The following is a 23139-nucleotide window of genomic DNA, read 5'->3' on the forward strand; positions in this document are numbered from 1 at the left end:
AAGTGTAAAACAGATTTATAGTCAGGCTCAACATCACTTCTGAGGATTCACACCAACAACCCTCCACTGATCACAGGATTCAGATTGAAGTCCTCCAGTTTTTTTTTTATTCCTCTCTGAGACAAAGACAAAAACATGATTCCTCTTGCATAACAGTAGAACAGCAGCGGCTGAGGGTACAAAACTCACTCTCCTTTTCAGTGTAAAAATAACTCTCCTCCCACCTGTGCCGTCACGTCGTAGTGCAAACGTTTCAAATAAAATTTAGGCACATGAGGGATACGGTATCTGAGTTCACTTACACTGAAGTCCCTCACTCACAAATGTTTTGGGGTGACTGAGGACAAACTTCTGATTTTGTTTTTATTAACCAAATCATCAAAGACAAGTGCTAAATCTAAATCTAATCAGCATTCCAGCTTCTCCACAAAGCACAGCTGACTCATGCCCACATTTAGCAGGAACATCAAAAACAAATTGGCAACCTCATGGTCCCAAGCAACAAACTTATTCGAGTCGATGCTTTTGCTTGTAAATAGCCGAGCGAGCATTAAGTGGCAACTTGACATCTTTCAACTTCAAATGGAGAAAAAAATAAAACTACCTGTAAATAATGTAAAAAGTAAAGTATTTCCCATTGTACATATGTTACAAATAAAAAATAAATATCAGCTCTGTTTTACTTCTAAGCATTTTAAAGATTTCTCCAGAAAAATAAAAATACAAAGAGCAAATGTCTTTTTCCACCAACAGTGCAGCTTATGTCAACGTTTTCTCCTCCATCAGGAAGCCAGCAGGCCTCGCCGGATGATGTCGGATCCGTAGCGTCGGCTGAGGGATGAGTCGCCCCTCAGCTGGTGGGAGTGGCAGCGTTTCAAGCAGGGCTCCGCCTCACCACTGCCGGGCTCATTCTCTGTCCCCGTGCGTAGCCGGGTCCTGGGGTACGACGGCTCCGACGTGTTAGTCAACGGTCTGAGCAGCGGCTTACGTTGCTCCAGTGCTTCCTGGGGCCGGTCGCTCCTCTTGGGGATCTTGAACTTGCCCCAGTCTTTCAGCTGCCCGCTCACAGAGCAGCTAGCCGTTTGCAAACCGTTGGCCTCTGCTTTCCTCAGCCAGCCGTTGGCTTTGGCGTCTGTGACCACTCTGGCTTTGCTGAGCTTACTGGAAGAGTCTGAGGAGACGGAGCATCTTCTGGTCATGCCTTCATTTGTGAAGTAGTCCTCGGAGTCGGTGTTCCTGATGTCGACCAACCTGATGGACACGGTCTTCTCCAGGTGTTTGGAATCAAAGGGCTCCTTCAGGTGACTAGAAAAACTTTCAGGCGCCTCACTCTTCTTCCTTCTTTTCTCGTCCTGCTCGTGGCTGTTTTCTCGTTTCCGTCGAGCCAACACCGCGCCTTCCCTGTCTACCTCCCGTTCGGGCCCCGGGGCCTCCCTCCTTGAGCCTTTCCTGTTCTCGGGTTTGGGTAGCTTGACCATGATCACTTCCTGAAGAGCTTCTGACCTCTGAAGCTTTGGGGACTGAAGCTCCTGGCTGGTCTCAGATTTCGGAACTTTGGCTTCGTTCATGGCCTCAGCTAACTCAGACTGCTTCACTCGGGAGCCCTTAGCATCCTTCATTTCTAGTGGTTTGGCGAGACTGTCTTTTTTGTGAGTGTGTGGTGAGTCACAGAGGCTTTTCCTGTCACTTTTCCTCTTGTCCTGCTTCAGGGATGCTCGTTTGCTCTTCTGTCCAGACTGACTCCAGGAAGAGCATGACGGCGAGCCCTGAGACAACAACCAGCCCAGAGAGAAGAGCTCCTCTAAATCCTTGGCTGAAGGATCTCCTGCAACACAAAGCTCAGGTCACGTCTCTGCTGAGGTACGGTGCATCCGGAAAGTATTCACAGCGCTTCACTTTTTTCCACATTTTATGTTACAGCCTTATTCCAAAATGAAGTAAATTCATTTTCCCCCTCAAATGTCTACTCACAACACTCTATAATGACAAGCTTTTTTTATTATTATTTTTGCAAATTTATTAAAAATAAAAAATTAAGAAATCACATGTACATATGGATGGGTATTGATAGGATTTTATCGATATCGATGTCATTATCAATACCTCCTGTGAATTTTCTGTGTACTGAAAGTAGGCTTTAGAGGTTTTCTATGTCAACAACATTTTATTGAGTCTTAAAGTAAATAAATATGAAACTGGTCACTGGATCCTTGATCTCTGGACATAAATAGAAATAAAATTTGTAGTTTTTTTTTTTTTTTTGTCAAAAGCATTTACTTTCAGACATTAATGGCACAAATGTAACTCCATAGACTCTGAGCGGAGCTCAGCCGGCTGTGCTGCACATCAGGATGTAATTCATAAAGAACGGATGACGTCTCGTTTTGGGAGGAAAAATGTTTTGGTTTGCTGTTTGTATTATGATGTTTGGACAGAGGTATCATTTGATTTAAAACAGCGATTTGCTTTGAAGTTATTAATTCCGACCAGACTCTAACTTGACTCGGCAGAGAGCCGTGCAGCATTTGGAGATGTGCGAACGTAACGGAGGACGATTCTCGTTTCTTGCCCCCAACAAGACAAGAGTCCCAGTTAGTGACTGTAATCTCCACAAAAGTGACTCATGATTGACATCTTTAAATGGCTTTGAGAGGGGTTAAGAAGTGGACTTGACGCTTCTGAAAAGCAACGAAGCAGAGAACCAACCAAGCAGCAGGTCGGAGCACGGCTTCGTTGGTTCAAGCTTCAAGCAGAGCCACTGCAGAAGCAGTGGATTACAGATCCGCTGCTGACTTACTGCTGAGACTTTATATTTAACATGCCAGAATCCTGAGAGAACTTTGTGAGGAGCTGACGTGGGAGCACGGCAAAATAGCTGAGATGATTGGACAGAGACAACCTCTTTGATGGAGTGGACTTTAGGGCTCTGACTTTAGAGCCCTTGACAAGTTAGCCAGCATATGCCAACATATGAAAAATGCACCGAATACGTCGAATAAGTGCAGCTGTCACACCTTGATGATTTAGCCAGCGTATGCTGACAGCCCTGTTTCCACCAAGCTGTCCAGGTCGGTATTGCACAACATGGTACCACTCAGAACGGTTAAGTCTGATTTGTATTTCCACCGCAAGCAGAATCCTTTTGTCTGGCAAGTGGAACACGTAAATCATGCACACGTACGCCACGTGGTGGCCTCTCCCCTCCACATGGAGGCCAAACACAGTAATTTACCATTTTTTATTTAATTGCTGTCTTGGTGGATCATGGGATTTATTTTCATGGTGTGCAGAATGCTGAAGAATCAACTGATGTCTGTGATAAACGTCGACGTGAATGAATGAGGTGCTATGACTCTTTCAACTTTTAAAATAAGTTAACTTTCTTGTTGTGGCACAAAGCACCGGCACCCTCTGTTTCAGGCTGAAATCCACCAGGAGCAGACCGAGGGACTTCTTTTAAAATGCTACGTTTCTTCAGCCACGACAAGGAAGTAAAGTATTTTCCAACACAGTTTTCCAAAATCAGGACACTTTATGTGGATACGTTTTTTAGGCTCTGGACATTTTCCTCAAAGCTACATAAACGCCATTGGAAATGCTTGGAAAAATGACTATTCACGAGTACTTTGTTTTTGGCAGTCTCCATAGCTGTTTGTTGCGAATGCCGTATACTTTGAGACCGGTTACGGAAGTGCACAAAGTAATGAACGGAGCCTAAATCTAAGTTGTTATGATTTCAGTGCGACATGTTCTTCAACCTCAGTCTGGTTGTGTGGACTCACCGGTCAGCAGCTCGTGGTTGAGCATTCGGACTTGGTGCTGGAAGATCTGCTCTTGGACTCTCCACAGTGAGCGCTTCATCTTCTCCCGCCGAGTCACCATGTAGGTCAGATTACGAACCTGATCGACAGCAGGTCAGCACAAACAAAAAGGTCAAAGGGCAGTTAGCTTCCAGAAACCATAACGATGTGTGTCAACTAACAGAACCTAAACAGTCTGTTAGCAACGTGCCTGTAGTCATCAAGGTCCTGAATGACAAGGATATAGGTTTTAAAACAGATTGCTTTGTCTGAAGGTTTTAAATCTGTGCCCCCAGAAAAACAATATGGCAGGCCAACAGTGTGTTTGTACTGGTTTGAAATTCAGCATAGGTGAGTGTTACTCTTCCTACCAAGTCAGCTATGTTACATATGCACACATAACAGAGGTTGTTTGTTTGCTGTGGGGGGACGGTCACAGCCTGGACAGCAAGTGGACTTTATAGCCTTTCAACACGCAGTCTTCATTACACTTGGGTGCGCTGCACTGCACTCGTGTCCTCAGAAAAGCGGATTAATTCGGCGCTGGATGCATATTTTTGCAGAACCCACAGAGCACGAGTCACTGGAGCGACTAAAATGCAAACTTACCCTCTCCAGGTCCTGGCGAAGGTGCGTGAAGAGCTGTAGCCTCCGCAGCAGCACCTCCTGCTCACGACGTGCTAGGCTCTCCTCCTCATCCTTCTTTGGAGTGAGGAGCGGCTGGTTGAAGTTGGCTTTGCGTTCCAGTTTCCAGTACTGGTAGACAAAGTCCACCAAGTCCAGCGGCAGCTTCAGGTGACTCGCCACCTCCTCCACCTGCACAAACTGGTAGAACTCCTCCTCCATCTGTTGCAGCTTCATCTTACGCAGGTTGACCCTCTTCTCTTCCTCACGGCTGCTGTCCTCCTCAGGCTTGTTAGGAGCTCTGTCCGCCTCCTGGGGAGCAACGCAGGCAGGTGGAAAGGAAGAGAAGTTGAGGTCTTCCTCTCCTCTCACACGGCCCCTCCTCTTTCCCTTCTTGTCCCTGACACCATCCTTGTCCTCCTCTCCTGAGTCTTGATCCCTAGACTCACCGCCCTCATGCCCGGAGTGTTTGGGACAATAGGATTTGAACTTGACTTCGTCCTCCTCTGTTAAAATGGTGTTCATTTCCAGCTTTGCGTGGAGGCCACAGGTCACATGGAAGGCAGTGCGGCAGTTTTTCGCTGAGCACTACAGTTAGAAATTAAAACAGCAAAAATACAAACTCACTTCACAATTAAACATTCAGAAACCTGTTCAGCCCCCCCCCCCCCCCCCCCCCCCCCCCCCCCCCCCCACACACACACACACAGGTGTAATGTGGTATTTCACAGAAGAAAAACAAGGTTGCTTTTTGCATTAATCTTGGATCAAAGTTCAATCACTTTATGCTCTTTACACTAATTTGGAGACGTTTAAGATGAGAGCACTTATTGTTTCAATATTACTGTATTAAACTGGAGCGGGTGAACTCATCTGTCTATTCATTCATTCACTCACTGCATTTCACAGGGTACGAGGCTTTTCCAAAGCTAGCAAATTAAACCAATCCAGCTGTGGAAACTGAAATCTGACTGCAGCAATGTGTCTGAACAACATTTGTATAACAACAAATAATTGTGTAATTGTGTGTCTGCGTGTCCTGCAGTCACTCTACCTGTATGCAAGCTCCAGTTTTCTCTTTACACAGGCAGCAGATCAGGGACCATCTGTTGCTGGGAATATGGGACACATTGGTGATCGGTTCCATTTTCTCTGGATTCCCGATGCTCACCTACACAGATTTAGTACAAACACAACAGGCTTCTGAGTAAACTAGGTGTTGTGGATGAATATAAAAATGCAAATAAGACAACATGTGATGTGTTTAGAGCCACATCATCACAGACATGTCCAGAGTGATTTATCCACAGCGGCACCCCCCACGCTTCACACGTAGCAGTTTATGTTTGACTGACAGATTAATAGTGTTTGCTCAGAAAACAGTAAATAAAAATATACACCCAGGACAATTAAATTAAACTAACTATTCCCTGTTCAACATAAAAAGAAAAAAAAGGTACAAGATACATATTCATAAGGTTGTGCTTTTTAATACGGAATGATGACAACATAGGGACAAACTGTGTTTATTTTCACCTCTGGAATCCACAAGGCACAGCTGACGTGGACCCACTTGGTTCCACTTCTGGTTGGCTTCATGGCTCCGCCCTTCTTTGGACACAACTGGCACTTTGGCAGGATGCCAAGGGCACATATCCGACACAGCCAGCTGCCTTTGGGAACTTTCTGGATGCCGTAACAAGCCTGCCAAGGAAACGATGTGCCAAATTCACATCTCAACTTCAAGACATGAACCAAAAAAAACAAAACTAAACAATTGTTATCAGGAGATAACATATCCCCCCCGTCTCCACAAATCAGTAATATAAAGTGTCGGGGGGGGGGGGGGGGGGGGAAGATCACCCAAGTACACCCTTATGATAAATCTGAATGAAATTGGTCAGCTGATTCTTGAGAGATCATGCCAACAACCGCAAACGGACAGACAGATGAATGGACATGCTGATGGCTATATCCCCCTGTATTTCATACCGGGGATTAAAAAACAACATAGCAGCAACAAATTAAGTCAGTAACCCCTGACCTCAATTTATTTTCTTTGCCACGGCCACATAAAGATCACGAGAAACAGAGTAAATTCAGTGTTCCAATAGTCAGAAATCTTTAATCACTGCTATCGAGCAGGAAAGGTTAATAATGAAATTGGTTCCATTTCATATTACAGTGTTAACTAATTGGCAGATTTACTTGAAGCATGACACATTTCAAAAACATGTACATGTATTGACTGAACTTCTTTCCGTAAAGTTGGCAGGGTGACACATAACTCTGTTGTGTTTGGTATAAATTTTTGAGGGTGAGCCCTAACGAGTCCTCAGCACAGAGCAGATATGTCTTAAAATATTAATTTGCATATTTATAATTTCTACTAGCGCGTTGTCCGTGGGGATCCACGGGCTCTAGATTGGGTAGTGTTTATAAAATAGGTAGCTGACATTTTTCATGGGTGGTAATAAATTAAGCAAAGCTTGTACAATGAGTTGGAATGGCGTGCGAGTCCCGAATGTTTTTAGAACGTTAGACCTCAACAGTTTTTAGAAGAACTCAACCCTTTTATTTCCTGTTAATTATGGAATTTTTAATGTTATCATCATTATTAATATTATTTTTAATTTTAATTTGTAATTATCAACATCCACTGTTCGCTAATATCTGTAGTTTCTCCAAAAAATATTAGTCCTATCAACTTTCTGTTTTGGCGTCATTCATCCTTGACCCAAAATACATAAGCATACCAAATGGCAAATGTCAGCTCTCCCCAATTTGTCCGTGATCAAAGTTACACGCACGCAATACTCAGGCCACTTTGCGTTTAACTTTGGGTTGCACAGAAGAACGAAAACGAAGCCAGAGATTTTTGTCTTTTCTGCATTCTGCCCCAAGCAGATGCTTTTATTTTTACACACCCATAAACTGAGACAGTGGCAGAAGACAACAAACGCACTACACTACACTTCATGCAGCATCAACAGAAAACCATGTTAAAGTTTAACAGATGTTTTTCATCATATAAGAGTCAGTGGTGTGTTGACCTCTGACCTGGTGAACACAGATATTGCACTTGTCACAGAAGACCATCTCGTTGTTGTCCTCCCCGTCAGGAGATTGGCACACATCACACACCACATCCTCATCATACTCTATGCCAAGACCCTCCTCTGTCTCCATCGCGTGGGTCATGTTGTCATGGCAACAGTGCTCAAACTCCTCTAAAACCCGTTCCATGGTCATCTCATCCAATGGTGGCATACCTGAAAAGCCACAGAGGAAATGATTCCTGGATTCATTTCAGGTCCCTCCCCCAATTTTTTTTTATTTTAAATAAATAGTTCCCTTGGGCAAAACATTAAGCTCAGACACCTCACACCATGATTCTTCTCAGTGCATTAGAAGTATTTTACTGCAGATTAATCATTTGCTCTCAGAAATTGGCTGATGAAACCACCTCTAATCACTCAAAATCAAAGAGGAATTTTCTATGGCTGCAGCTGTTCATCGTGCACTTCATGATGTGAAAAACGCATATGGAATCATCTCAAAGGCCATTAATTGTAATATTTATATTGTAATGGCTTGATAAAAGAGTTGCATTTTCATTTATTCTTTTGAGTATCTGTAAAACTATGTTTATTATAGATCTAACATCTTGTCATATTCATTCAGATGAGCTGCGCTGTGGTGCACAGCACTGACGCAGTGACACACAGTGTTTTGAATTGTTGCTCAATGTCATGTCTAGTTTACAAAATTAATGCGTGCCAAAGATTTTGAACATTTCACAATTTTCTTTGCGCACTTGCACGCAACTGCATACAGTTTACGAGTTTACTCCCTGGCACCACAGATTGTGTACCACGGCACGGATCACATTCGTGCGTCAAGGTACCTTAAGTGTGACCTCCCACCTCCGCTGTCAGCATGGAGGGCCTGAATTGCCTATTCGTCCAAAACACATACAAGTAGCAGGTCTTGCAGCTTATTCCACAGGGTGCTGTTCTATGATTGCCCACAATCCAAAAAAGTGCTAAAACAGGATGAAACAACTTAATCCGGCTTGCCTCCTAACAGGCTGGTTTATAAACTGCAGCCCTGGCAATTTTCAATTACATAGCGCCAAATCACAAAAAGTTGCCTTAAGGTGCTTCACACAAGTAAAGTCTAACCTCACCAACCCCAAGAACAAACACACAGGCAACAGTGGTAAGGGGAAAAACCCTCTGAGGAAGAAACTTCAAGCAGACCAGACTCAGAGGGGCGACCCTCTGCTTGGGCCATGCTACAGACACAAATTACAAAACAATTCACAAAACAATATAGAGGAAATGTTGCCAGTGCACAGGACAGGAGGGTTTCCAAAGCAAACACCACACCCATCTGTGGATGGACCCGCACCTCAAACAGAGAGAAAAAAAATTATCGTTTTTGAGGCAATCTGCCTCAAAATGATCTACATGAGCAACGTGCATAGTACTCAGTGCACATGTGCGAAACAATCTAACAATGTTCTATTGTAACTTTAATGATACTTTATCACTATGACTACACATACAAAAATTACTAAAAAATTTTCTAAACATGTTAGCAAATGAAATCTTAACTAAATCAGAAAAAAACAGGGTAGGAAAAACACAGACTCATCTTGAAAGCATAGTCCTCATACACTAAAGATGCTCAGTGTGGTGGTATTGTGGTCACAAAAACCCCAAAAGGAAATAAACATTTTGTCTCCATACCACAGTACAGAAAAAAGTCACTTTTTTGAGGTTTGGAATTGAAAATGACTACTTTTGACAACATTAATGAGAGAAGTAAGTTATGCTTTGAGCAAACAACAGCTGCACTCACAATTTAATTTTTTTAAATAAACAGGATCAAAGCTCAATGATTAGACAAAATAGACAAATTAATCTCAGTACAAACATCCCACAGGTGCCTCACCCAATTCAGCGAACTCTTCATTAATGATCTGTAGCCAGGCCACGTCTTCTTCATTCAAGTCGTAGCGGCACATCCCCTCTGCCAGTGTCCTGATGTCCACGTAGCCCAGCGCCTCGGTGCCCGACGTTCGAATCAGCTTCTTTGGTCTGACAAACATGGCCTGCTTCCCTTTCTCTGCCAGCACTCTATAACAATCAATCAATTCAATCAATCAATTTTATATATATATAGCGCCAAATCACAACAAACACTTGCCCCAAGGCGCTTTATATTGTAAGGCAAGGCCGTACAATAATTACGTAAAAACCCCAACGGTCAAAACGACCCCCTGTGAGCAAGCACTTGGCGACAGTGGGAAGGAAAAACTCCCTTTTAACAGGAAGAAACCTCCAGCAGAACCAGGCTCAGGGAGGGGCAGTCTTCTGCTGGGACTGGTTGGGGCTGAGGGAGAGAACCAGGAAAAAGACATGCTGTGGAGGGGAGCAGAGATCAATCACTAATGATTAAATGCAGAGTGGTGCATACAGAGCAAAAAGAGAAAGAAACACTCAGTGCATCATGGGAACCCCCCAGCAGTCTAAGTCTATAGCAGCATAACTAAGGGATGGTTCAGGGTCACCTGATCCAGCCCTAACTATAAGCTTTAGCAAAAAGGAAAGTTTTAAGCCTAATCTTAAAAGTAGAGAGGGTGTCTGTCTCCCTGATCTGAATTGGGAGCTAGTTCCACAGGAGAGGAGCCTGAAAGCTGAAGGCTCTGCCTCCCATTCTACTCTTACAAACCCTAGGAACTACAAGTAAGCCTGCAGTCTGAGAGCGAAGCGCTCTATTGGGGTGATATGGTACTACGAGGTCCCTAAGATAAGATGGGACCTGATTATTCAAAACCTTATAAGTAAGAAGAAGAATTTTAAATTCTATTCGATAATTAACAGGAAGCCAATGAAGAGAGGCCAATATGGGTGAGATATGCTCTCTCCTTCTAGTCCCCGTCAGTACTCTAGCTGCAGCATTTTGAATTAACTGAAGGCTTTTCAGGGAACTTTTAGGACAACCTGATAATAATGAATTACAATAGTCCAGCCTAGAGGAAATAAATGCATGAATTAGTTTTTCAGCATCACTCTGAGACAAGACCTTTCTAATTTTAGAGATATTGCGCAAATGCAAAAAAGCAGTCCTACATATTTGTTTAATATGCGCATTGAATGACATATCCTGATCAAAAATGACTCCAAGATTTCTCACAGTATTACTAGAGGTCAGGGTAATGCCATCCAGAGTAAGGATCTGGTTAGACACCATGTTTCTAAGATTTGTGGGGCCAAGTACAATAACTTCAGTTTATCTGAGTTTAAAAGCAGGAAATTAGAGGTCATCCATGTCTTTATGTCTGTAAGACAATCCTGCAGTTAGCTAATTGGTGTGTGTCCTCTGGCTTCATGGACAGATAAAGCTGGGTATCATCTGCGTAACAATGAAAATTTAAGCAATGCCGTCTAATAATACTGCCTAAGGGAAGCATGTATAAAGTGAATAAAATTGGTCCTAGCACAGAACCTTGTGGAACTCCATAATTAACCTTAGTCTGTGAAGAAGATTCCCCCATTTACATGAACAAACTGTAATCTATTAGATAAATATGATTCAAACCACCGCAGCGCAGTGCCTTTAATACCTATGGCATGCTCTAATCTCTGTAATAAAATTTTATGGTCAACAGTATCAAAAGCTGCACTGAGGTCTAACAGAACAAGCAGAGATGAGTCCACTGTCTGAGGCCATAAGAAGATCATTTGTAACCTTCACTAATGCTGTTTCTGTACTATGATGAATTCTAAAACCTGACTGAAACCCTTCAAATAGACCATTCCTCTGCAGATGATCAGTTAGCTGTTTTACAACTACCCTTTCAAGAATTTTTGAGAGAAAAGGAAGGTTACAACACATCCGAAACATGCAGGGGTTTCCTTTTATATGGCGCCATGCTGTTGTCCCTTCACACGCACAAGTTATTTTTAATGTTTTCATCACAATACAGATTTATCAAACAATTTGAAGCAAAGTGCCCTTAACCAAAACACTGAACCTGAATCGCTCCTGGTCCACTAGTGTCCACCTCACATAGAAGCCCCATGGCCATAAAGCACTTTGAGTGCTATTCTTAATTTGCTTGTTTATGATCTTCATAGTAGACAAACTGTTGTTTGACCAGTGCAAACAGCTGTTACAAAGTCACCAATCAGCATCACATTTCTGAAATCACAGAGGGTTGGTCCTACCTGGCAACAGGTTGTGGGATGGACTGGGGGCTAACAGGGACCTGAACGCCTTTCTCCCACTCCTGCCTCCAAGGGTCTGCCAGAATGTAATAGTCATCATGGTTTAACTGGTATGAGTCGGGCACCTTCATGGCGGTAATCAAGTCTGTCCTGAAAACCTGAAGCAAGAGCCACAGCACAAGAAACATGAAACTGCAGCTGCTGTTATTATGGCCTTGTCACACTGCCTGTAATCTGTGCAGTGTGATGGATCGTGGCTCTAGAAAGTTCCCACTTCAATTTCAGCTTAATTATACAATAGTTAGTCAAACCATATGAAATAGCTGACCATTTTAATAAGAGATTTCATCATTTGTTTCTTGTCAAGCACGAATGCTAAATTATCTGGTTACAGCTCCTAAAATAAGAAAACCTCTTGCCTCATGTTGTGTTCCATCTCTGTATGATGAACATTGTTAAATTTGTGAACAGAGGTGGTAGTAGGAGGTTGTGATTTAATGCCAAATCAGCATCCATCTCTATTTCATGGCAAAAAAGAAGGTAGTGCAAAACAAATCAACTGCATCGATAAAACAATGAAATAAGACTCTTCAGATCCACAGTTAAAACAAAAAATATATATAGATTTTTTTTTGTGGTGGTACCTTAGGGAAAAAAAAAAATCAAAATGCAGGGAGAGCAAAGCTATTTTTGTGAAGAGGTCAGACAAAATACTTGCTGGGAAACTGGAACATGTGTCAAGAATCAATACTGAAAATCTTCCTTTGAATTTTATTCTTAATGGAATCTTTTGTTCAATAATTGCAGGACTATGGAATTCACCTGAAATGCTATTATTTTTTAAACTGTCATCAAAGTTCAAAACAGTGTCCAATATCAGCTCTCCAGAGCAGTTCTCATTATTGCAACAAAACAAAACACTAATACAGTGTATGTTTGTACAATTTTACACAGTCCTTGCGGTGCACAGTCAGTCAATCATGGTCCAGCCAATCACACCATTTCCTTCTAAACACCTTACAACATTTGAAGAATTCCGGCATACCTCAGAGGGTTTCTGTCCAGTGCCCCTTCTGGGCTGTGACGAATGCTGGGACCAGCAGGAAGAATTACCTGGAGGAGAAACAGCAGAGTCTATTAAGGGCCTCAGCATTTCTTCATTGTACCTTTCTGCTGCAGATCTCAGTCCTGGTCCTCAGGGACCCCTGCTCTGCACATTTTCCACCCCTCCCTGTTCTGCCTACAGCTAATAAACAAAGTCAGGTGTGAACAGCCTCAGCCAGCCACCTGTGAACAGTTTCTGGAATTATTCAACACTGGATGTGTTTAAGCAGCCACGCATCTCCTATTTCTCCATCTGTATGCCATGTTTTTTCATTTCCTAATCTCTGTCCATCTGTCACCACCTTTTCACCTTCTATCCACCCCGAACATGAACTATGCATTTAGTGAGGACAGGAATAAGCAGAAGATACAGTTTCAGGAACTGACAAATAAAATCTGAATTCCAAAATTTAATGGCTGTTTGGTGATGGCCCATGTCCGTATAGCCTTTTTTAATTCTCCGGGCACCAGCATCCCTCCCTCAAAATTACTCTAAATAAGAATGGAGCATATGCAGCAGAAGGCAGCCTCCTCCAGAAAGTAAAAAGAGAAGGAAAAAAAAAATATGCTGCATCCACCATCTTTTTTCCAGAGTGGACTGCTTTTTTTTGTGCCCACTCAAAGTACTTCATATTGACAATCTCTGAGCTTTTCAGGGAGACATTGTGACGTCGCTGCACTACCCGTTCAGGCAAACAAGAGGAGGATTTCTAACACAAAATATCATCTGCTACCGCAAACTGAAGCACCCGGAGCTCGGTTCTTTGCTCCGGGTGTGCATTTTGTCACCATACATTATAAAGTACGAGGTCTGTGATGAAAAAAGCGGTCGTTTTTATTTTTTTTTCAAAAAATAAATGGATTTGATTCATATGTTTTTACGTCAGACAAGCTTGAACCCTTGTGCGCATGCGTGAGTTTTTTCACGCGTGTCGGTGACGTCATTCGCCTGTGGGCAGGCCTTGAGTGAGGAGTGCTCCACCCCGCCCGTCGGAATCTCTTTGTCTGAATAGCCGCTGCGGACGGCGCGCGTTGCTTTATCAACATTTTTTCTGGACCTGTGAGGGATATCCAAGTGGACACTATTCGAGAAATTAAGCTGGTTTTCGGTGAAAAGTTTAACGGCTGATGAGAGATTATGGGGTGTTTCTGTTGCTGTAAGGACTTCCCACAGAGCAGGACGTCGTGCAGCACATCCAGGCGCCGTCGTCGGCCTGTTTCGACCTGAAAACATCCTAATTTAAGGCTTAAATCACCCAGGACGTCGTGAGAGAACAGAGAAGATTCAGAAGAGGCCGGCATGAGGACTTTATGCGGACATTCCACTGTTTAAGGACATTTTGTAATGAAAGACGTGCGCGCAAATTCGCAGAGTCGTTTCCGTGACGACTCGGCAAATCTGTGTGCGCCGCGACAGGAAAAACACCTCCGTGTTGAAAACCATTTGTAAAATTCAGGCGGCTTTTGATGGCTTTCAACAAGTGAGTAACTGAGAAATTGTTTAACAGCTTGGGCATGTTCCAACTTGCCCGTTAAGGTTTCCAACGGAGGTGTTTTTCCTGTCGCGACCCCCCGCGGTCGGGTCCGGCCCGACATTTGACTCTGCCCGCACGTTCTTTCATTACAAAATGTCCGCTAACAATGGAATGTCCGAATAAACTCCTCATGCCGACTTCTTCTGAAAGTTCTCTGTTCTCTGACGACTTACTGGGTCAACAGAGCCTGAAATGTGGAAGTTTTCAACTTGAAACGGCGAGACGCTACCGCCTCGAAGCGCACATCGCCGTCAGGTGCCGTGGGCCGTCCTTAAAGCGACACTACCAGACCAAAATCTCTCATCAGCCGTTAAAGTTTTTTACCGAAAACCAGCTGAATTTATCGAATGGTGTCCACTCAGTTGTGCCTTACAGGTTTTGAAAAATTTTTTTATCAAACAAAGCAGCAGTCTCTGAGCCATTCCTAAACAATGAAAAAAATCGACGAGAGGGTGGGCGACTCCTCACTCAAAGACTGCCCACAGGCGAATGACGTAACCGACAGGTGTGAAAAAACTCTCGCATGCCCACGAGGGTTCAAGCATGTCTGATGTAATCATACGTGATTCAAATCCATATGGTTTTTGAAAAAAATAAGGTCCGTTACTTTAATCACAGACCTTGTAGTTGTTAGCTGTTTACTGTTGCCATAGAAATACGTCACAAGGAGCACTCCTGCCCGGCTGAAACCGCTGGGAAGAAAGTATCTGTGAGCACTCACACAGTGATTTTCCACCAGGACAAAAAAAAAAAAAAAAAAAAAAAAAAACAAGAACAAGCTATGTGAACACAGGGCCTAACTGATAACCCTAAGTCCATGACTAACTAAAACATGACTTTTTTTTTGACAAACTAGATTTTAAAAATAATAAATAACCATTATCTTAAGCACTGGTGGTGGGAGAACTTGCAATCTGACGCTTGTAAAATTGAGGAGGTTGGCCTACTTCTGGTGCTCCAAATCAATCGGCACATAATACATTTTGCTTACTTCCGTTGTCGGAGTCGTCACTGCTGCTGGGGTGCCTGCTTCTCTTCATCGTGTCTGTCTGTGGAGCTCCGATGTGAAGACACGTTACAACCAGACAGTTGATGGAAGCTGCAGAAATACAATAGGTCGAACAATTTATGAATATAAAAACGTTCTCTCAGCTCGACAGTGATTGATTCAACATCCTACAGCTAAAAGCTAACAACTGATAATCTTCAGCAGAGCACTAACGTCACATATAATTTTTTAATTACTCATTCACCTCAGATAAATTTCTAGAAGCTTCACTGCTCAAACTCAATTTATCTTGGGTTATGACTCACAGACAGAGTTAAACTCTCATCTGTATTCCAAGGTAAAAATTTGTGGAATTTGGAAACTAGTGTTGGCAGAGGTTTGTGCTATATGAGCGCAGTGCTCTCGTACATCTTGCGCCCAGCCAAGATTTTGCGTCAGGAAGACTCAGCGCGAAACCTGCCTTTTTGCAGACCAACTGACAGAACTCTGTCATAGCAATGGAAAACTTTAATCCCTGAATATGCAGCAAACAAAACCAAACGCAAATTCAGAAACAACACAGTGATGTCACAAAAACCGCAGCACTCTTTCTGCATTTACACAATGCATCCTTAAAATCCAACCAAGAACATGTCAACTGCAACACTGGAATGATTTAAAACTGGAACATAATGCAAAAGCATAGTGGAAATACATTTGAGTTCATTTCCAGCATTCTTGGTGATGTGGGTTACTACAACAATGCTCCCCTCTACTGGTGAACAACTGGAAGAGATAACACAAGGACCACATCAACAGAAACTCTCATCAAAATCTCTGAAACTGCTTTCCAAGTTGTGTACACAAGACACTCTCACCCCACTAGTTAGCTGCCTCAAAAAGATCCTGGAATTCAAATTTTTTTTTTTTTTTTTTTACATTTTTGAAATCTTAAAAAACATCCCACAAAATTTGTCAAAATCTGTCTATTACTTTTTAAAAGAACTCTTGTACACATACAACTAGCCAGAACAACACAGTGACATAACTAACAAGAGCAAGCCGAGATATCTGACGTCAGCCAATCTGGATCCGGATCACCTCCATGCCCTCATATCTATCTGTGGTGCAAATGTGGTGAGAATCTATGAAGCAGTTTTGACGCAATCCTTCAAAGCCTATATAAAGTGAAATCTTGATCCAGAATCTGGATCTGCATCACCTCCAAAATTCATTGGAGTCTTCCATGCCCTAACATCTATCTGTGGTGCAAATTTTGTCAAAATCCGTGCAGTAGTTTTGACATAATCCTGCTAACAGACAGATAAACAAACAAATAAATAAATGGCAATGATTTTATTACATGCTTGGTGGACATAATAAAACCTGTGATGTCAAATCATAATTGATGACATATCTGATTCATGAATCAACTTCAAATGATTAACATACATGACAAAAAATAAATTTAAAATAAAAAAGTAATTATAAACATTTGTCAAATCTTAAAGTAAAAGCAAAATCACGTCAAGAGGAAAATTTTACTCGAACTAGATTTGGTTGACTTAAAGTTTGGAGGGGGAGGGGAGCTGCTGTCACCTGAGAAATTTTGTCAGAGGTCAAAGGACTTCCTTTCAAGACTTTACACAAAATCTACCCTGTAAATTCTATAATCTCCAGATATGTGGATGTCAATAACGCTTGTTCTTTCGATAGAGTTGCTGATGAAAAATATGTATTCATTCAGTCTAAACTAATTATGAAATTTGGTCTAATTTCAGTTCTCCTGTTGCCAGTTTCAACAATAGGACACAGTTTATAAAATAATTTATGAAAAAAAAATGCTGAAAAAAGAAATCCCTAAACTCTTGTTAATATTAACATGTTTTAGGCTCACAGCCCTTTCTATGTTTATTTCTTCAATTCTCTCTATTACAAACACTAAAAAAACAAGGTTTTAGATTACAAAAATAAAATAAAGAAATTTGACAAAACCCAATGAAGTCAAATTACTGGATCTCTTCCCATGCCTATCATTATTTATTTAAATATTGTATTATATTTTTGTCATTATTAAACTATTTTGGATATTTTTTCTCATTACTGTACATTAATTCCATCCCATTTTTATTTTAGTCAGGTCTGGGAGCATGTACTGATGCTGTGCTTCACCACATCCATGACACCACAGAACCACCTTGAGTCCAGTAACCAGTATTTTATAATTACCCAAGGCCATCACATATGGCCATTGAGTATCGCAAAGGCTTTGGTCTATCAGGACCAACACCTCATAACACAAAAAACTCTTTTTTACATCCGCAAACAATACCAGAAACCCCCACACTACCATAAAGCATAGATTGGTCATCCCTGCATTGTGGGTTTCCTCCGGGTGCTCTGGTTTCCTCCCACATCCAAAGACATGCAGGTTAGGTGGACTGGAATCTTTAAATTGTCCATAGGTATGCGAATGGGTGTGAATGTGTTTGTTTGTGGTTCTGCGACAGACTGGCGTCCTGTCCTGGGTGTACCCCGCCTCGCGCTCTATGACTGCTGGGATAGGCTCCAGCGCCCCGCAACCAATGACTGGACTAAGCGGTTGAAGATAAGTGTGTGAGTCTGTGTTTATGCACCAATAACACCAGATCAAATTCCTTGTATGTGTGAACTTACTTGGCAATAAATTTGTCTATATATATATATATATATATATATATATATATATATATATATATATATCATTATATATATAATGTCAAGTTCGTGGATACCTAATGTTTGGAAATAATGTCAACAATATCAAATACTAAAATTTTAATAGAATCAAAAAAGTACAAACAGATATAAAATGGTATGTGGCAGTAATTAAACCATTACTTAAAAAGCCATCACTTGACCCAGCTATCTTAGCTAATTATAGGCCAATCTCCAACCTTCCTTTTCTCTCAAAAATTCTTGAAAGGGTAGTTGTAAAACAGCTAACTGATCATCTGCAGAGGAATGGTCTATTTGAAGAGTTTCAGTCAGGTTTTAGAATTCATCATAGTACAGAAACAGCATTAGTGAAGGTTACACATGATCTTCTTATGGCCTCGGACAGTGGACTCATCTCTGTGCTTGTTCTGTTAGACCTCAGTGCTGCTTTTGATACTGTTGACCATAAAATTTTATTACAGAGATTAGAGCATGCCATAGGTATTAAAGGCACTGCGCTGCGGTGGTTTGAATCATATTTGTCTAATAGATTACAATTTGTTCATGTAAATGGGGAATCTTCTTCACAGACTAAAGTTAATTATGGAGTTCCACAAGGTTCTGTACTAGGACCAATTTTATTCACTTTATACATGCTTCCCTTAGGCAGTATTATTAGACGGTATTGCTTAAATTTTCATTGTTACGCAGATGATACCCAGCTTTATCTATCCATGAAGTCAGAGGACACACACCAATTAGCTAAACTGCAGGATTGTCTTACAGACATAAAGACATGGATGACCTCTAATTTCCTGCTTTTAAACTCAGATAAAACTGAAGTTATTGTACTTGGCCCCACAAATCTTAGAAACATGGTGTCTAACCAGATCCTTACTCTGGATGGCATTACCCTGACCTCTAGTAATACTGTGAGAAATCTTGGAGTCATTTTTGATCAGGATATGTCATTCAAAGCGCATATTAAACAAATATGTAGGACTGCTTTTTTGCATTTACGCAATATCTCTAAAATTAGAAAGGTCTTGTCTCAGAGTGATGCTGAAAAACTAATTCATGCATTTATTTCCTCTAGGCTGGACTATTGTAATTCATTATTATCAGGTTGTCCTAAAAGTTCCCTAAAAAGCCTTCAGTTAATTCAAAATGCTGCAGCTAGAGTACTAACGGGGACTAGAAGGAGAGAGCATATCTCACCCATATTGGCCTCTCTTCATTGGCTTCCTGTTAATTCTAGAATAGAATTTAAAATTCTTCTTCTTACTTATAAGGTTTTGAATAATCAGGTCCCATCTTATCTTAGGGACCTCGTAGTACCATATCACCCCAATAGAGCGCTTCGCTCTCAGACTGCAGGCTTACTTGTAGTTCCTAGGGTTTGTAAGAGTAGAATGGGAGGCAGAGCCTTCAGCTTTCAGGCTCCTCTCCTGTGGAACCAGCTCCCAATTCAGATCAGGGAGACAGACACCCTCTCTACTTTTAACATTAGGCTTAAAACTTTCCTTTTTGCTAAAGCTTATAGTTAGGGCTGGATCAGGTGACCCTGAACCATCCCTTAGTTATGCTGCTATAGACGTAGACTGCTGGGGGGTTCCCATGATGCACTGTTTCTTTCTCTTTTTGCTCTGTATGCACCACTCTGCATTTAATCAATAGTGATCGATCTCTGCTCCCCTCCACAGCATGTCTTTTTCCTGGTTCTCTCCCTCAGCCCCAACCAGTCCCAGCAGAAGACTGCCCCTCCCTGAGCCTGGTTCTGCTGGAGGTTTCTTCCTGTTAAAAGGGAGTTTTTCCTTCCCACTGTAGCCAAGTGCTTGCTCACAGGGGGTCGTTTTGACCGTTGGGGTTTTACATAATTATTGTATGGCCTTGCCTTACAATATAAAGCGCCTTGGGGCAACTGTTTGTTGTGATTTGGCGCTATATAAATAAAATTGATTGATTGATTGATATAAAACACAGTTATAAAGAATCCCAATAAAAGAAAATAACTCCCAGCAATAAAACTAGATAGATAGTCTGTACTTGGAGAAAAGAAAGAGAAAAAAAGGACTAATGATAAAACCAGACAACAAATAAAGTCCCAAAAGTGTCCAATGCACTTAAAACCAGTTGCATTGTCCTTTTTGTCATACACACACACTTTGCACTGGGATTCCAATTTAAAACTGCAAATTATAAAGAAGACAATGCTCATACAGTCAAGGGTATTTTAGCACTGCATTATATTTTTATTGTCAATGTTATCAGGTTTTTGTATTGTGGTGCATTTTATACACCTGGCATGTGCATTTTATTTTGGTTAAATACAAAAATAAACAAGTTAAAAAAGAATAAATAAATACAACTTTAACCACAAATTATATTTTCAACAAGAATATATCAACAAAAATATTGTACTCCATTTACCGCAATACTTATCTTCCATCAGCCAAAAAGCATTGCTTACGCTCCAAAACACAATCAGGCTTTTGCCTTTTCCCATTCCCAACTGCTAGCTTTATTAATATTTGGTTTTCTATTTATTTTAAGGAAAAAACTTAATATTATTGAAGAATTACTGAGCTCAACTGTGGCGTTCCCCAATATTAAGAAAAAAATACTAAGGGATATCGATATAAACACTAGAAGCACTTAAGAGCACGGAACGTCAATAATAATAACAACAACAATAATATCAGCAAGAACTCTAAACTTCACATAAATGGAAACATTCCAGGTTGTGGTGCCAGCAAGCACTGGGAAAAAAATGATAATTTAATTTAGCCGGCTAACAACTAGCCTTGATAAGTGCGACGCCCCTTCAACTGCTAGCTAGCCGCTAACTTTGAGCTAATGCATCAAAACGGCTGCCCACCGTACAAGGGTAAAATGCAATTTAATTCCCATCGCGATTGGCTTTTGACGTGTAGCTTCCAACTAACATTAGCCTCACGGCTAACCTGTGTATAATGTTATGCAATACGTCGGCCCACCCACAACCGGCGGCTAAATACTAAATATTTTTATTTTTAAAAGACCCTACTCCAGGTTACTAAGGTTAATTTAACGTAAGGGGTTCAGACAAATGGCTATACTTACATAAAAATGCAGTAGAAAAGTTTGCATTAACGCAGCTGTTCAAAGCGTAGTTGCCGTTTTGTGCTCGCTAGCGGCTAAAAGCTAACGACTGAGTTGTTGGCATAGTACCGTTAGCCAATGTTTGCTAATGTTGTTAGCCGCGGTGCCCCTTATTAAACTCCGCAGACATATTTATCAAAGGCTATGGTCCACTAGTATCATGAAAGTAACGACCTACAATCAGCGTTGATGGTGAATACTGAGAGTGTTGTGATGTTAAACAGCAGGGTTACAGTGTTTGAGGTTTACCAGCGATCTACTGGCTCAGCTTAAATCTTTGGCGCCATTTTAAATGACGATGTCGCGTTTTCCTAACGGACAGCTCGTGCGACCGCAAACACTTCAAAATGCCCCGTAACGACACTCTGGCACAACAATCACACCGGCGGAGAGTAAAAAATAAAGTGCACAGTACATACAGAACACGTCAGGCCGATGCGAGCCGGTGTGTGAGTTTGGACGTGAAGCGCAGTTTTTGCCGTGACTCGTGAATTCCGCTTGACCCGCATTCCACATACACACTAACGCGCACACATAGAGGGAGGGTGCCCAGCCCACGCTGCAACACCACCACTTCGCCAGCAGGTGGCAGGGTTGTTCCTGTTATACCGGGGCTTTTCTGCCCCGTAGCCGTCACAAGATGACATACATTAAAAATACAATTTTGTCCTCAGTACAAAGTAATCATATTCCACAAGAACTGTAAACCATGAAATGATAAAACCTCCAAATATTATTTCATTATGTTATAAACGAGGCTAAACTGCTTCTAATCATACATACGAATGAAGTGAAACTAATTATTATTTTTAAACCATTTTCTTCAAGTGTCTACCATGTTAGTGAACGTTAACGCCTTCAAAAAAAAAACTACAAATCCCATGAGCCCATTTTCAGGAAGTGAGTTTTTTTTAGTAGGAAGTCCCTGTCCACACTCTCACTAGCACCACTGTTAGCGTATGGCAAGCTAAAAGTGGATGCTCTCGTTTTATCCAAACTACTATACAGTTTTTGTATATTCTGTGTTAGTACGCGCCCGCGGCCGACGTGCTTGATGTGCAAAAGGTAGATCCCAAACAATGCTGCGTTTTCATGGGTAACAAAAACAGAAGGAGTATATTTGGCACAAGAACCTGCGTATCTCGTGTGTTTTTATGCCTAAATGATCGTAAGTCAATACTCACTCGTCCAGCAGCATCTTCTCATGCTGCTCTTGGTCAGGCGAAAGTAGTCCGGCGAGCTATCCCACAATGCCAAAATAGCACAGATGTCGCTCCAACCAGAGCGGCATGCTGAGCAGAGAGGTCCTAGTCTGTAATGAATCATGCTGCATTCAGAACCCTCAGAAGTTCAAACATTACTTTCTCTCGCTCGGGGAAAATTGCCTTAAATGCTGCATTGATTCAGGGGCTCTGTGAAGTTAGTACCAGTCAGATATTCAACATTCAAATATGGGACTGGCAGTATGGTTGCAGATGAGTGTGACATGGGGTCTTGGGTGTCACACCCACCTTTGATGGTGGGTTCTTGTGCATAGTTTGTTAGCCATGCACAATCCAGTTGGACTCTGTGCCCATACTGCCAGCTTCATATTCAAATGGTGAATATTGAACCTGGTGCCAACTTGATAGGGTTGACAGTTGGCCAGAATTTTTGCTTGGAAACCTGTGAGGAAATTGAACAACCTGAGGTACCAGCCATGGCCGTTGCAACTGCTAAGACAACATTACTAATGTTGAAAATGCACCTTTAAATGATTTTTTAGCAAGACATTAAAGCTATATGTAATATAGTTACATTCGATGTACAACCCCAATTCCAATGAAGTTGGGACGTTGTGTAAAATGTAAATAAAAACAGAATACAATGGTTTGCAAATCCTCTTCAACCTATATTCAATTGAATACACCACAAAGACAAGATATTTAAATGTTCAAACTGATAAACTTTCTTGTTTTTGTGCAAATATTTGCTCATTTTGAAATGGATGCCAGCAGCACGTTTCAAAAAAG

At 41.6% G+C, this 23139-nt stretch overlaps 1 protein-coding gene across 1 annotated transcript; it reads right to left on the reverse strand.

The window, feature by feature from the left end:
• Nucleotides 1-84: 84 nt before the first annotated feature.
• Nucleotides 85-21675, reverse strand: jade1 (jade family PHD finger 1). Its single transcript, XM_034195455.1, has 11 exons — nucleotides 21547-21675; nucleotides 15293-15400; nucleotides 12708-12775; nucleotides 11663-11820; nucleotides 9384-9568; nucleotides 7485-7696; nucleotides 5961-6128; nucleotides 5479-5595; nucleotides 4410-5012; nucleotides 3783-3900; nucleotides 85-1825 (listed from the first exon to the last, which is right to left on the reverse strand). The coding sequence occupies exons 1-11, from the start codon at nucleotides 21641-21643 to the stop codon at nucleotides 783-785; spliced, it is 2877 nt and encodes a 958-aa protein (XP_034051346.1). The 5' UTR covers nucleotides 21644-21675; the 3' UTR covers nucleotides 85-782.
• Between the last annotated feature and the right edge of the window lie 1464 nt (nucleotides 21676-23139).

This window comes from Thalassophryne amazonica, chromosome 19, assembly GCF_902500255.1.
Source record: "Thalassophryne amazonica chromosome 19, fThaAma1.1, whole genome shotgun sequence".
In the NCBI taxonomy this organism is placed as follows: domain Eukaryota; kingdom Metazoa; phylum Chordata; class Actinopteri; order Batrachoidiformes; family Batrachoididae; genus Thalassophryne; species Thalassophryne amazonica.